This window comes from Amphiura filiformis, chromosome 7 (assembly GCF_039555335.1).
Source record: "Amphiura filiformis chromosome 7, Afil_fr2py, whole genome shotgun sequence".
In the NCBI taxonomy this organism is placed as follows: domain Eukaryota; kingdom Metazoa; phylum Echinodermata; class Ophiuroidea; order Amphilepidida; family Amphiuridae; genus Amphiura; species Amphiura filiformis.
Genome location: NC_092634.1, coordinates 64,841,303 through 64,857,334, shown reverse-complemented (window position 1 = coordinate 64,857,334; position 16,032 = coordinate 64,841,303). Strand labels below are relative to the sequence as shown.

Genomic DNA, 16,032 nt, shown 5'->3' with positions numbered 1-16,032 from the left:
TGAACATGAAAATTGGTCGCTGTACTACAAACGCTGTAGAATGTTTGTTTGTTCACATGTTTAGTTGTGCAATCGTAAAAGTTGAAATTCTTGCCAAAACTCGTACTTACCAAAACTTGTACTTATATATGATTATGCCTTTTGCCCTTACATGGACTGAAATGTATGACCGAGTCTGACAGGCAGCTATCGAATAGGAATTAAAACTGTTACTATTGATTTTGAATATATCCAGCAGTTCCACCTTTGGACCAAGAACACGGACAACATTCTCCAGAGCAATCAAAACAAGACAGTGATAGAGAAAAGAAAACCATGGTGAGTCAATTAAAAGTTTTAAAAGTTTAATTAATTTCTGTCATGTTTAACTTTATTGTAAAATTCAGGAGACAACATGTATTAAATTTTACATTATTTTAAATTATATTACTGGTATAGACTGGCTTAAGGGATTTGGAATGAGCGTTTCGACAGTATTTTTGTGGGACATGAGAGCACATCAGACATATCAATTGCATTCTGAATACGAAGAATGTCTTTCTGATATCAAATAGTTTTCATTTTTTGAAATTCACGATATAATACAAATTTGATGACAAATTATTAAAATTTGATATTTTTTACATTTTTGATATATAACAGTCATCGAAGTAAATTTTATAAATCTAATGACATATTCTTAAAGTGTATGTAGCTGGGAGGAAAAGCCGACGATCAATTGAAAATTTTGACCTTTCATATTGAAGATATGGATTTTTTTCCCAAAAGACCTAATTTTTTGGTGTTTTGGGAAAAAATCCATATCTTCAATGCGAAAGGTCAAAATTTTCAATTGATCGTCGGCTTTTCATGCCACCTACATACACTTTAGATATAAATCATCAGATTTATAAAGCTTACTTTGAGTACTGTTAAATATCAGAAATATCATTTTTAATCATTTGCCATAAAATGTGTATTACATTGCGAATTTCAAAAAATCAAAATTATTTGATATCAGAAGGACATTTTTCGTATTCAGAATGCAATATTCGATATGTCTGATGTGCTCTACTGTCCCACAATAAATACTGTCCAAATGTTCATACCCCACCCCTTAATTAAATATGATGCTAAGATATTAGCCAACTCTACGTAGATAAACGAGAAACGGCGAGAAAAACAGCAGCGTCTCTGATTGGCCATATTAGCGAGCATCCCGGTTTCCCGACCAATTGGAGTACAGCAGATATATAATAAATAGCGATGTATTCAGTAAAAACGCCATTCTGTATCGGGTCCTAGTCATGACTCACTGAGGACTCAGTATCAATTTCGAGTCCAGGGAGGACTCACAGTCGCCATGTTGAAACCTCGAATGGACTCACAGTCTTAAGGCAGCTATGTACTTTCAGACATGCATGTAGTAAAGTGCCATAACATTGTAAATATTCACGCAAGATATATATATAAAATTATACATTTTTTATAAAGGCAAGACATCAACGAATCTTATTATGAATACAGATTTTGGTGTAAAAACAACAAAATTCACAAATGGCTATTTGCACAAAATGATGCCTAAAATAGGAAATAGACCAAATTATAAAAAAATTAGAACGGTTTCTTGAGTCGATCATGCCTTTACGATGAGCAAAGTTGCTTACCTATAGATGCTGTATTTATTGAGATATCGTGTACCTAAATCGTCATTTTACCGAGTAAATGAACATTGAAATAATGGCCGTTGAAATTTAAAGTGGTCACATTTTGCACTTTCATCGAATCTCACAGGAGAATGCAGCAGTTCTCATTTTTCTACCTTATATTACGTGAGAATCGGGTAAATCCATAGCCCCTTGAGAAATTTTAGGGAAATCCGTTTATAACTTGATATTTAAATCGGGGGAAAGAACTTGAAAAAAAATCACATTTTGACCACTAGGTTTTTGTAAAATTAGTGTTTCCATGGTGCTTCCACAGGATGCGCCGCGCATGCAGATAAGCGTCGTGTATGCGTAGCGTATGTGTGCATTAACAAATTGCCCGACTACGCAGCGCGATGCGTTGTTGCGCTCGTGTACCCCGTTGGTACAGCGTAGATTTTCTTTCCTTTTAAATTGCAAACACGAGTGAAATAGTTAAATAAAATCCATAAAATTGTGCAGTTGGGGTTTAAAAAGCTGGATTTTCTTATCTTGTATTTATAAAAACATAACAAATAAGTACATACATATCAAAAAAAGCACAATTTCGCGAAGAACAGCGTCTAGAGTGCAGAGCCGCGTTAATAATTAGTTCCTCACTAAGGAAGTCTGCCGGGCTTGCAGCCTTGATGCTTTTTTTACCAGTCGGTATTTAAAAATAGGTATAATCTTATTGATCCCACAGGTTAAAATATAATTTTTCACCATAATACTGAACTGCTCTTTTCTGAGCCACCAAGTTTTTATAGATATTCACAGTTTTGAATATTATAAAAAAAGTATGACTTTGGTTATGTATATTTCTTTTTAGAAATCAAGATGAGGTTCACTATACATGCTATTACTATATAGTTAAGAATTTCTCAGCAGAAGAATTCCTAATTTAATTGAGCAAGGTTAAAGTTTTATGACCAGATTATTACCGGAAGCAGGTACCCTCTTTGCCCTCTTTGTCGCCTTTTTATAATTTTGACCATAGATGGGGAAAATCTCTTTTTTGGTCGATACACTAGCGTGCTCGCTTTTTAACCACGGGGTCGTGTGTTCGGGGCCCGGCAGGACCAAAAGTGATGGTGCATGATTCTTCTGTATGTGGTTTGTGACAGAAACGGTAGCAGCGGTGGTCCCTGGTGTTTCTTAACACCAGGCTGATCCATCCACTGGAAAGAGTTAGGACTTACTGTTTTAAATGTGTTAGCTTTAAAAGAATGGTCTAGGGCTCTTTCATGCATAAGCTAAACAATGCGGTTAAACGATTTATGTATTACTTGTGTACTTATTTGTTGACAATATACCACTTTCTTAAATCACACTTATTAATCCTCTGAAAATTTTTTAAAGCTTTAGTGACACTATACCTTTCTTTCAATCTTTCCTTGCATATCGTTGTTTTTATTTCTATCAGACACGTGAATCAGGGAATGTTGCAGAAACTACAGTGCAGCCAATTATGTTGACAGACACAAAAGGTATGCAGCCACAAAGATGTTGACCTCTGCTCTCTATGGGGCAATTAGAATTGGATATATGAACCATGAGAGAATTCCGTCCTTCGAATGGGACGTAGCCGCCATTCCCATGTACAGATGAGTCATACCTGGACAGGTAGCTCGCAGTCAGTTTCAAAAAGAGTATGGTGTTAACTCCTGACTGACACAACCTGTCCGAGTGTTCTAATGGATCCCACTTTTTAGCCAACATAGTGAAAATATTATATAAATGCCTTTCAGAAAAAAATGATCATTTGCCTTCTTTTATGATATCACCCACACATTTCTAATGAACCAATCAATAACCTCGTCTATTTTCAGGTGACACACACTACCAAAAATAGAAATAAACAACTTTCAAAACAAGCTTGATTTGTGAAAGCCAAATAATACATAATATATAAATAAGTAAATTAGTATATAAATAAATAAATAAATAAATAAATAAATAAATAAATAAATAAATGTAATACATTTCACAATTATGGTGATAATGAGCAATTTAATTGGTAAAAAGATAATAATTGTTCACCATACTAATCTTTTCATGTTGTTAATTCTTATGTCCATAATCAGCAGTGATGAAGAGTGGTGCAAATGAAGTGCCTAAGAAGAAGAAGGTAAGCAATAAACACTTGATAACATAACATTACTTAAGGGGGTACTACACCCCTGCCCAAATTTGTACATATTTTAGCATTCTTCTTTAAAATTATAGCGCATTGGGGACAAGTAAGATATGTATATTATAGGGGCAAGGACTACAACTACTGCACTGTAAATTTTATTTCAGCACTGACAACAGTTGTGGGGTTACAGTCAAAAATGAGGGAAAACCAATATTTGATCAATAAATCAATAACTACTTGCTTTGAGTTGCTGAATATTCAGTACAGTAGTTGTAGTCCTTGCCCCTATAAGATACATATCTTACTTGTCACCAATGTGCTCTAATTTTTGAGAAAAATGCAAAAATTGGCATAAAATTGGCCTGGGGTGTAGTACCCCCTTAACATAAATGATCAAGTTTGGGAGTGCGGTGTACAGTGGCGTAGCCAGAATTTTGGTGTGAGGGGGCAAAGCCAAATTTTCGTCCCCATTTTTGGGGCAAAACCAGATTTCGTCTCATTTTTGATTGTTTTAAGGACATTTTGCTCTTTACCGTCCCATTTTGTCCCTGAAAATTTTCTATTGGTGACACTCTGCCCCTTGTCCCCCTGGCTACGCCACTGGCGGTATGTGCAGTAATCTGACAGAGGCATTTCATCATAGAGACACTGGGACGGGTGATAAGAATGTAACCATTTCTCATAATGTAAAACTCTGACACGCAAAATAAATATATTCATGGTCACAATGTAGGAAAGTAATTTGGTTTACTTTTATCCAACATCCTGGAGCAACCTATTTAAAGCCATATAATAACATTTTCAAACAAAATAGATTAGCATTTCTTTGCCATAAAATGTTAGCTTTTACTGTCAGATATATCCCCTTTTAATTTGGAGCCGAACAACTATACGGCAAAGCAAAGAAAATTGGAATTTACTACCAGCGCACATGTCGCCAATACGTACCACTCCTTCGGTCATGTTGTGGTACGACCCTTTGTTATGTGTATCACCGTCCCGCACGCCGTACGTACTGTGTGTTATGAACATCGTGTATGCGTTCGACTAATAATTCCATCGTAATAATAAAGCGCGGATTCCGGCGTTTTATTCAAAATCTCGGATTTTGACAAAACTACAGCACCTAGAGTCTTGATTTTTGCAGGGTATATTGGTTTAATAAAATACAATTTAATCGTGTAAAAAAGGAATTTTAAAAATTCAGTGAGGGCGTCTTCCTCAGCAAATGTTATAATATGGCTTTAAGACAGATCAAGATTGATAAAGTGGATGATCTTCGCCAGAACAAGACTGTGACTCTGCTGCATTCCTGTGCAGAAATTCTCAAATTAAATGGAAATACTCTAAATGTAAATGTTTGATTTTGTGTTACTTACTAAGGACTAAATTACGTTATGCTCAAATAGGTAATTTACTTGCTTTTCTATTGAATTCTTCTTTAAAACGAGGTTCTGCACCAAATGATGAGCAGAGGCATGGGGATTTTCCATAAGAAGGTAAATAGTGATGATGCAATAATATCACCCAATATCTGTTTTACCATTAGTATTCTTCATTTATGCTCATTTCAATATCAAAGAGCAATAGTATATAAATATATACTGCCATGAGAGGTTCTGGTTAAAACTGTGGGCCCGAGGTGAGATCAATAGTAGAGTCATTCCATATCAAATCACCTAATTTTCAGAAAAGGTTGGCTGGTCACCCTCTCAGATTTTCTTTAAAATCACTTATGTCATAGACCTATGGGTCAAATGAACACATTTCAAACGGTAGGTCTCAACTCCTTGTCGTTTCGGAGTTATGGCTTGTTTGTCCACTTCCCATTGAAATACACACAAAATTGTCCTAAATACCAACCCAAATTTTATTATGTGGAATGAGCCACCATAATCAAACTCACATATTCAAAATACTTCTATGATGTTCCTCTGTACCAGAAATCAAAGTGGTGTCAAGCCATCTTCATGGTTAAATGACTGTTTGGAGATCGCATTGAAATACACAGTAATGTTCTAATTCCCAGAATGCAAAGTTCATCAATTTACTGTGTATTTCAATGAGAGATTCAAACACTAATTTAACCATGAAGATGGCTTGACACCACTAAGATTTTTGGTACAGAGGAACATCATGCAAGTATTTTGAATTTGCGTGAGTTTGGTTATGGTGGATTATTTCCCACAAGGTCAAATGCGGTCACGAACGGGGGGTCTTTTGGCTGAGGAGTCATATTTGAGCCCCTGTGAAATTTTTATTAAGCCAATGAGTGGTCTACTCTGCTATAGGGGGTCACACATGAACCTGTATTGCCTACTAAAGGCAAAATAGATGATGTCTGACATCTAGGATGAAGAAGTGGGGGGGGTCAAAAACAGAAATTTGTCATGTGCGTTAACACAAACATGCATTTTTTTTCTGTCTATATCAGCAAATGGGGGTGTGATACGTTGTTTATGAGTCCAGAATCTGGTTATTTGGGTCAAAGACACCCTAGATTCCAATTTGTAGCCCTGTAGCTTACCCCTAGGGGAAGATATGGATGTCTAAACTCGGAAGAAAATTAATGTCGCGACACACATGCCCAAAAAGGGGGGTCTGACCCAATTTTCAATAGGCCGGTTCTCGGAAACGACAAGGAGTAGAGACCTACCGTTTGAAATGTGTTCATTTGGAACATAGGGCTATGATATAAGTGATTTTAAACAAAATCCGAGAGGGTGACCAGCCAACCCATTAGGTGATTTAAGATGGACTGACCCAGTACTATTTTCCTGAGGGGCGCAGCCCCGAAGGAAAATTGTATTAATTGTTCAAATGCTAAACATCTAAGTACATAATGACATCAGAAGAAGTGAAACTATTTTACTTGAATTAGATTTTAACCCTAACCCAGCCAACATGAAATCCAACATAATCCAATACTCGGAGTGCACCCCTTCAGTGGCATTTGGGCATCACATAGCTAGGCCCCATCCACTCAAACCACCCTAGGGCGTCAGGGTTATGTTAATTATTATTGTCTCCTTGTGTGTTGTATTTATGAGCTAGAGAATACACGATAGCAATTTTTGTTTTTAACAGACAGGTCCAATATTTTGAGTAGTGAATATTTTGAGCTGTGGATGCCGGAGCAGCCAGTATCCAGTACGACATAAAAAAAAAATGAATAAATTTCGGATTTATATAGCGCCTTTTTCCAGCTAGATCTTGAAGGATTCAAAGCGCTGTAATTTCGCTGCCATGGTGAATCATCACAATCAGATCGCATCATCTAGGCCAGTTGCAGCCGAACCTCAGGCGCAGACCTATCCGCACTTAGATTGTAACATCCACCAATTATCTGTGCAGCTCCCCAAATTCCATTGGGTGAAGGAAGTTTTGATAACCAAACAACTAATCACCGATTTTTTGAAAGCAGGAGAAAACCGGAGATCCCGGAGAAAACCTGCGAGAGCGAGCATTGAATCGGGATAAACCAAGTGCACATGAGTCCTTGGGCCGCATCACACGGCAGAGGATAGTAAAAACAAAATGCACAATTGTTTATTCTCATTCTTAGATAGTTACTAAAAACTAAACATTATTTCATTAGCAAGAATTAAGGTACCATCATTGCATTATTATTATAGCATGCGCTACATACTCAAGCTGCGACGAGCGAAGACGCGGTTACTGGCGTCTACCGTGTGATAGACGACATGCAGGTGCCAATGGAATTCAGCGCTAGCAAGGTAAGCCACAGTCTAAGAATATATTATAATTGTATGTTTCACAGTTTGGGCTACCCTGGTAAAAATAATGTAATTCGTAACATGTCTAGAGATGTACCCATGATTATGGTTATTCACCAATCTATGTAATTTTACTGGTGAAATGAACAGTGTCTCCATTATCCACAGGATGCAATTAACCCTAACACTCTCGGGTACTACAAAATGCTGCATAATGCACTGCACGGGTGCATGCATCCCAGGTGATGTGATGACGCAAACACACTATAGGATTTCATTGGCCGTGCCAGCGAAAGTTTCGTGGCTACCAGTCGCCAAAAAGCCCTTTGGACGTTAGGACTAATGCATTCTCCTACAAACTGCACCTTATAAGCTGCATAATTCTGCTCTTTTATGGCATAGTCTATATTTATATTTATAAGCTTTTTATGTTGGAATTGAAAATTAAAGTGGAACAATGAGAAATATCAAAGTTTTATTTAAACTGTAGCCCATCAGTTTCTCGAATATTTCGCTCTTTATTTTGCTTTATTTTATATACAATAGTCAAGCCCCTCTCTGGAAACACCAGTGGAAGCTTCAAATGCTGAAGGTCCTAAACAAGGTGTGTGCATAAATGATTCAATAAAAGAAGACTAACTGTAATCGTCAGGTACATAAAGTTTGTTCGGCTTATAATAGTCGAACATTATTCGTTTTTTGTTACTGCCGGTGCCAATAAAGTCCCATCTTATACTCGTAAATCCATATGAGCGTGCTCCAGTCACTAGCGTAAGTGCGGTACCCAACTGTGCATGTCAATCTATATCAATACACGATGTTATGAAGTTGTTTTTCCGCCTATTATAAGCCGAATAAGCTTTAGTGACGAATGTCAAAAACGTGGTATTTTATATACATTAGTGATGGATGTCGATCGCAAATTTATCACAGACCGAACATTGAGTTGGTGTATTGAGAACGTTGAGTTGGTGTATTGGGCATATTGTATTGGGCATATAATATAAACTTGCAATAAACCCTAGAACTGCTGAGCCATATTCTGTAACACGGACTACGAAGGGGGGGGGGGGTACAACTCCCTCCAATTTTCAATTATGAACGACATATACCGTTATGTTTGGTATAAATGTATAGCTATGTGTCTCTTCTATCCAGTGATACCAAAACTAGTCGCTATGACGTCATATTATGAGCCCGGATTATGAGGCCCCCCATTTAAATCGATTTGTTTAAATAAAAAAAATCGCCAAGCCTGATGTATTATGATAATTAGGTTTTAAAGTTGAATTTATATTCATCATCAGTTGTACATAATATGGTACGTTAAAAGATTAAATATGTAAGGAGATTATATTCCTGTATTCATTTTTTTAAATTTGTATATACATACCTTAATTTATTTATTAAAAGGTGGTGCTATCAAAAGAATCAGTCAACCCAAGAAACAACTAGCTAATATTCCGGAAAAGGTTCGAACGCATGTGAAGCAACCATATGAAATTCCAGCAAATATAGAAAAGGCTAGCAATCAACCGGATGAAATTCCAGAAAATATCAGAAAGGCTAAGGAGCAACCAGATGATTTGGAAGTTACATTTTGGGACTTTGCTGGCCAAGATCTATATTACACAACCCATCAGGTAAGGTATACCAAACTGTATAAGTGTACCTATATATAATTTTTAATACTTTTCGTGTTTTTTGGGCAGCGACCAGACAAACTCAGAACCGTAATCCTGATGCTTAATGATTGAGCATGGGTACCAGAATATTTTTTTATCCTAACTAAAAACATTATCATGTTAAGCATCAAAGTCTTATTAGCATAATTTACACTAGTACAAATGAAATTATGGTTTTCAACTTAAAAATATTTAGATAATAATAAATGTGCGATATTTTTTGACGGGTTGGTGTTGGGCCGAGGTAAATATACAAGAGGCCTAACACAAATGGCCATTATTCAAAAGGGGGCTATTTAGAGGTTATTCATAACCTCATTAATAAACGCGGTGCGTGCGATCCAATTACATTTAGTTATTTGTGAAAACGCGAACGCAAATCGAGGTCATTAATATCTCACAATTGACCGCAAAATGCGTAATTGTTCCAATGTCGCACACAATTGACCGGCGATTACGTGTTGCTGTGCGTCTAACAAACTGCGCGTTTCCTGGATGCCGTATTTGGATTGCTCGCTACCATATTTGCACAGATTGTGATACGCACTTTTGTTATTGGTCGTCCTGTTTTAGCCTGATCGATTTTTGGAAAGGAAAGATGTAAAAATCATCTATTTTTATAAACTTTTGAGCAAAGTTTTGTGTTATTTTGTAAGGTGAAGAGATTAAAGTGACGGTTATGAATGAGGTTAATTACTTTGGAGCAAAGTTTTGTGTTATTTTGTAAGGTGAAGAGATTAAAGTGACGGTTATGAATGAGGTTAATTACTTTGGAGCAAAGTTTTGTGTTATTTTGTAAGGTGAAGAGATTAAAGTGACGGTTATGAATGAGGTTAATTACTTTGGATCGGTAATATGTCGGGTATTGTGAAAAATCTAAACATTTTGCTTTGGACCTCGGAATATCCCTCGGGCGTATGTTTAGACAAACTGTTTAGATTTTTCACAATGCCCTCCAAATAACCGATGCGCAGTTATTAACCTCTAAATAACTACGCATCGAGGGCATTGTGAAAAATCTAAACATTTTGCCTTTGGAACCGAGGGATATTCCGAGGTCCAAAGCAAAATGTTTAGATTTTTCACAATGCCCGACATATTACTGATGCAAAGTTATTAACCCCATTCATAACCGTCACTTTCATCTCTTCACTTAAACAAAATAACACCCATTTTCCACAAAAATAAACAAATTTTACGTTTTGCCTTTCCAAAAATCGATCAGGCTAAAACAGGACGAGCAATGACAGAAGTGCGAATAACAAGGGCGCACACCACTAAATAATCTTCCCATTGAAACACGTGTAAAAACACCGGTTTTCTTTGCTCATTTTGAGGCCTTTTGGGCTCGTTTTAAAAAAATGTATGATGACCAGTCGATTGCAAATCGATGAAAGTTTAACATATGTTTCAATGTATGGGGGTTCTTCCATCTCGTTTTCCCACTAGGAGGCCGCGAACAGCGCCCTCACTGTTTTGACATGCTCTCAAGACTGCAAACCCGATTCTGCCATTTTTAATTCGCGGACCTATTTTCTCAATAATTATAAAATGCGACTTTTTGGCGACTCAAATTTATGTATAGGCTTTACACTTTAATTTAAGCTATAATTCGCCACTCTTTCTGACACGGCGCGAGCGGAGGTTACTAATATTTACGCTGACGGCGCGGAGGTCCACTGTTGAATATTAGTGACCGCGTTCAGCGTTTGCGTTTTGTCAAATGAATTTATTTCTGCGCATTTTGACACCTCATATCATTTGATACGATAGCCCAGAAAATAATAAAACACCGGTCAATGTAATGTAGTGAGGTCCAGATTTGAAAGTTGCACCTACATACAATACAGTAACACTCAGATATCATTACACAGATTTCCTTCAATTATACTGCATACAAAAGCAATACAATTTACTGCAACTTTCAAATCTTGGGTTACATTGATTTAAATGTACACTGTGACGTCAATATTTAGTCAATTGCTACAAATGAGGTGTCAACATGTGCAGAAATAAATTCTGCTTCCAACGCATTTTACAGATTTGTAATACAATTGCCCTTTTTTGAATAATGGTCACGCACCCCTACTCGCCGTGATTACGCACGCTTGTTTGCGCGTTTATAAATGATACACACATGCGAGTTTATGTGCAAGCTTTAAACAATCACACACTTTGCGGTCAATTGTGAAGTATTAATGACCTACATTTGCATTCGCGTGTTTACAAATAATAAAATATGATTGGATCACACATATCGCGAATATTCACAAAGTTATGAGAATTCATTATGTTATAAAGGTGAAACTGAATATGTGGTGTGCTCAATATTGATTTTAAGATACAGTCAATAATAGTGATCAACTTCCTTTGTATCTTATTGTTTCGAGCAACACTAAAGTTACCATATCTCTGGAAACGTTAAGTACAGTTGTGAGGGAGTTTTCCTCAAAATAAAGCTATATATGAAAATGGCACATACAGTGAGATTGAGACCTGAATTTAAATATTGCTTGACTGGCCAAGTGTTTTTATTAGTTAAACATAATATAAAGATGATATATTGATTAATGTCTCAAATGGTATTTTGTGTTTTATCACTCGTGACCCGCTTTATATTAAATTCTGTACAATATTTTCAAATGTCGTTGAATTTTCTATGCAAAACCACATCCAAAAGATGATAATTGCTAATTGGAGTTCTTACAGAGAAAAACAGAAGATGACTGTTATGTGACAGTTATACGCTTTCTACAACAAGGAAACATAAATTCACAAAGAGTAAGCCCCTGTCCTTATTTAGTTATAATTTTGACTTTTTTTACTGCAGGTCTTTTTCAATCGTAGAGCCGTTTTTGCACTTGTGTTTGATTTGAGCAAGAATCTAGAAGAGCCATGTGAAGTTCAAGATTTCTCTTTAGAGGTAAATTTACAGGTATTTTTTTATTGCTTTTTGTTTCGTTTTTGTTTGTTTGATGTGTTTTGTGTTTTCAAAAGTCGATTCAAAATTGCATTGAGTGTGTTGTTGATTGTTCATTAAAATGGTTGATGAAATTCCAGTTTGACTGTTCTTGATATGATGACATTCTTTATGTTATGTAATCTAATAAATGTTTGACCATGCTTCATGCATTCATTACCTTTTTTACTTCACTTTATGGGCATCACAAATCATAAAAGGCTCAATTAGGCTCATTGAATATGTTTTCCGTCTTTTGCACAAAACAAGGTTGTTCAAATACTTGATTTAATTATTTATTTTTATTTCATTTAGGAGGAAATGTCTCGATTCCATGATTTTAATGGGGAGGACTTCATCAAGTTTTGGTTGCAATCTATTTATACTTATGCTGCACAAGATTCTGCTGATAAGGAAGGATATCCGCCAATCTTCATCATTGGAACACACAAAAGAGATTCAGCAGTTGTAAGATATACTTTAATTTACTGGAGATAGTAAGATCTACACAAGATAGCTGAACTGAGCAGGTCTAATGTTGTGTTTTCTTTCCCTGCTTGTGTTCTCTCTATTTTTTTTCATTGGTTGTCAGCTTTTCTATTTAATTATATATTTAACTCTTACGATTTTGATCAATTTTAATTTCGTTATTCTATTATTAGTTTCAACTGTTAGTTTTTTGGTCATTTGAAGCCAAACTAATGAGGTAAAGTGAAAGAAAACTCACTTACTATCTTAGCCGCTTAACTGCCATGTTCTCTGGGGATTTAAAGTCATAATTATTCATTCAAACTTGCTTTGTTGTCCTGAGAATACAATGAATTTGGATGAATATTTTGTAAACATTACAAGTATCAGGTAAATCAGGTTTGAAATAAAATAGAGTACACATTATGACTTTAAGGCCCTTGATTCATGGTCAGCAGATGGCGCCGATACTGTTTTTTTACCAGTGAAAAGCTTTTGCCTCGAAGACTATTTGTACTTTTTATTTTATTCGGCAATATGCTATGATCACAACGATACGATGCCCAATGGAGCTATGTTATCATGTATATAGTTTGCTATATTGATCACACACTTGTACAATTTTGATTGAGTACAGCAAGATGAAGATACTATGCCATTTTGTACCTCTATTGCCAACCATTCAGTGGCAAGATTCCATAATGTTCTCATTTGTTTCAGGAGGAAGAAGTTGTGAAGCGTCAAATCTTTGCCATATTAAAAGGCAAGCAATACGAGAAATATGTTAGAAGACAATTTCATTTCCTAGAGAATGACCCAGCAAAGAAGAAGCCATCTGATGAGGAGGTAAAAAACAGCTTATTTTATTTTGATATTTAGAAATGATTAGACCCTGGTTAGTGCTAATAAGGCCTAAAAATGTTTTCTTGCCCTTAAAGCTCCAAAGCCTTTAGGGTAATACAATTTTGTTAGGCCTAAGGTCAACAATTTGAGTTTTGTTATGATGGAAGAGGCTTACAGTTGCTCCAGGAAGCATCTCAAAACTACTGTTACGGTCACTAAAATGACCCAGGCCAAAATCTCCTGCTTCCGAGTTCACTCAAACACGCTTTAATATACACTCCTCAAAAGAATTAAAGGATCAGTTCAATAGAATCAGCATTTTTGAAAACATTGGATATGATGATAATGTTATTGATAAGTGTGCTTGATCTTTAATTACATCACTTGTTCACTAAGCTGCAGACAAAATTCACTCATTACAAATATCCGCCATCACCCACATCGTGAGGGGGAGGGAGAAAAACGGAGGCCAAAATTTCGATTTTGAGAGCCATTTTTCAAACTTCACCACGGTCAAGGTCAAGTCACATATTGAGGTGGGTGTGTGTATGTTACGTTTGTGTGGGTCTATACGTCACATTAGTGGGTATAAGATGCCCTCAATGTATCTCCGGGGGTGGGAAAATTCATTAATGTAACCGTACATGCAAAAGATGACCACTCGGCTCCCTCCTTGTCTCTCTGAGGGTAGGGGTCTCAATCGTGATCATTAAATGGTACAGAACGACAGAACATATAGAGTATTCATTTATGCATTACGTTGCACTAGGGAGCTCAATTATGACCCCTACCCTCAGATATGTGAGAAGAGGCCAGAAGATCATCTTTTGAACGGTTACATTGATGACTTTCCCCACTTCGGAGATACATTGAGGGCATCTATAGACCTAAGCACATATCACATACACAAACTCATCGCAATATGTGACTTGACCTTGACCGTGGTGACGTTTGAAACATGGCTTAAAAATCGAAATTTTAGCCTCCATTTTTCCTCCTCCCCTCATGATGTGGGTGAGAGCGGATATTTGTAATGAATGAATTTTGTTTTACAACTTAGCGAATAAATTAATGAAAGATCAAGCACAATTATCAATAATATTATCATCATATCCAATGTTTTCAAAAATGCTGATTCTATTCAACTGATCCTTTAAATTATTTTGAGGAGTGTACAAAAAACGTATGATTATTTATTAATTAGTGCAGTATGACTGTCAATCAAATTACCACATAAGCTGATACAAGAATTTAACTACATAGATTTCTTTTTGTTATGGTTACTTATCTAAACCTTTGACCTCATAACAGACTCGTAGACTCCCTGAAAAAGATCAAAGGTTAAAAAGGTCAAAGGTTCAAAAATCAAAAAGATCACGACCTGATACAGTCATTCGCTGATGAAAGATGGAGTATCATCTGAAAATTCCGAGGTAGGAATTATTTCTTTGAGTTTGGATCAAAAGTTTAATCAACATCATGATTTATACCAACACAGATGAACGAACTTTCATTAACATTTCTAACTTCTTGTTTACTTTATTCATAAGCAATTTTTCGTTGAATTTCTAGAATATTCCATTCAAACAAACAAAGATAAATATCAGAACAATGACAAATAAAAATCCCTTTAAAAGGGATGTACCGGCAAAAGGATGAATTAAATTTAAATATAGATATACAGTAAACATAATTTGTAAGTGTAAAGATTATGGTTGTTTGAACAATTTGAGCCAAATTCCATTTGTTGCTATTCTCTCAAAATCAGTCTTTATGTTGTTACATAAATTTGAAATAAGATGAAATAAATTCCAAACATTTGGTACCAAATGTGATCCCTTCTACATCCTTAAGAATTTCGGAAGCTAATTCATCAACGATTTTGCCCATGGTACACCCTGTTTTGTATTTTTCTCTCACACTATACTTACGTTAAAACTGTCTATAATTGTGAGTGCACTAATGAAATTTGTAAAAGCAAACAACATTCGCATCTTTTACTATAGATTAATTCATAACAATCTGGTTTTGAAAATTTAAACACACAGAATATTAAACACTATAATCAAGAATAATTATTTTTGGAATATATTAACAACAAATATATTATACTGAAACCCAATTGTATTAATTTTGTTAGCATGGTTAAAGACTAGTGATATACGTAGGAACATAATTTGTTACATCTGCACTAAAGCTTCATTTTTCTAATTTATTTCATCATTATTATAGACCTAAATATATGAAGTTAATCAACTTCTCCAAACGAAGGTAATTGTTTATCATGTGTGCAAATAGCTTTTGAGAGCAGATTTTTGATTAAGGGCATAACATACACCCTCTCTTCTATCCTGACATCTAATTATTATCCTGTGAAACTCCTAAATGTAGAGCCAATTGTCCTGCCAGTTATTCTCTCCCACCAATTGCCAATTAATTTTCATTAACTTATAGCAAGATCGCTGCTAGATAACCTTGACCCTGCTTGAAAAGCACTATGACCACACACTGACACATGAACTGAGTATTATATAGT

General features: G+C 35.7%; 1 protein-coding gene across 1 annotated transcript in view; it reads left to right on the top strand.

Moving 5' to 3' along the window:
• LOC140157475 (uncharacterized) overlaps positions 1-16,032 on the top strand; it is a 149,744-nt gene that overhangs the window by 39,549 nt on the left and 94,163 nt on the right. Inside the window, exons 19-28 of the mRNA XM_072180680.1 lie at positions 236-318; positions 3,091-3,154; positions 3,752-3,795; positions 5,256-5,303; positions 7,440-7,541; positions 8,088-8,145; positions 8,955-9,184; positions 12,057-12,149; positions 12,501-12,653; positions 13,374-13,499. Of these exons, the coding sequence (XP_072036781.1) occupies positions 236-318; positions 3,091-3,154; positions 3,752-3,795; positions 5,256-5,303; positions 7,440-7,541; positions 8,088-8,145; positions 8,955-9,184; positions 12,057-12,149; positions 12,501-12,653; positions 13,374-13,499 (1,001 nt within the window). The remainder of the gene's footprint in view (positions 1-235; positions 319-3,090; positions 3,155-3,751; positions 3,796-5,255; positions 5,304-7,439; positions 7,542-8,087; positions 8,146-8,954; positions 9,185-12,056; positions 12,150-12,500; positions 12,654-13,373; positions 13,500-16,032) is intronic.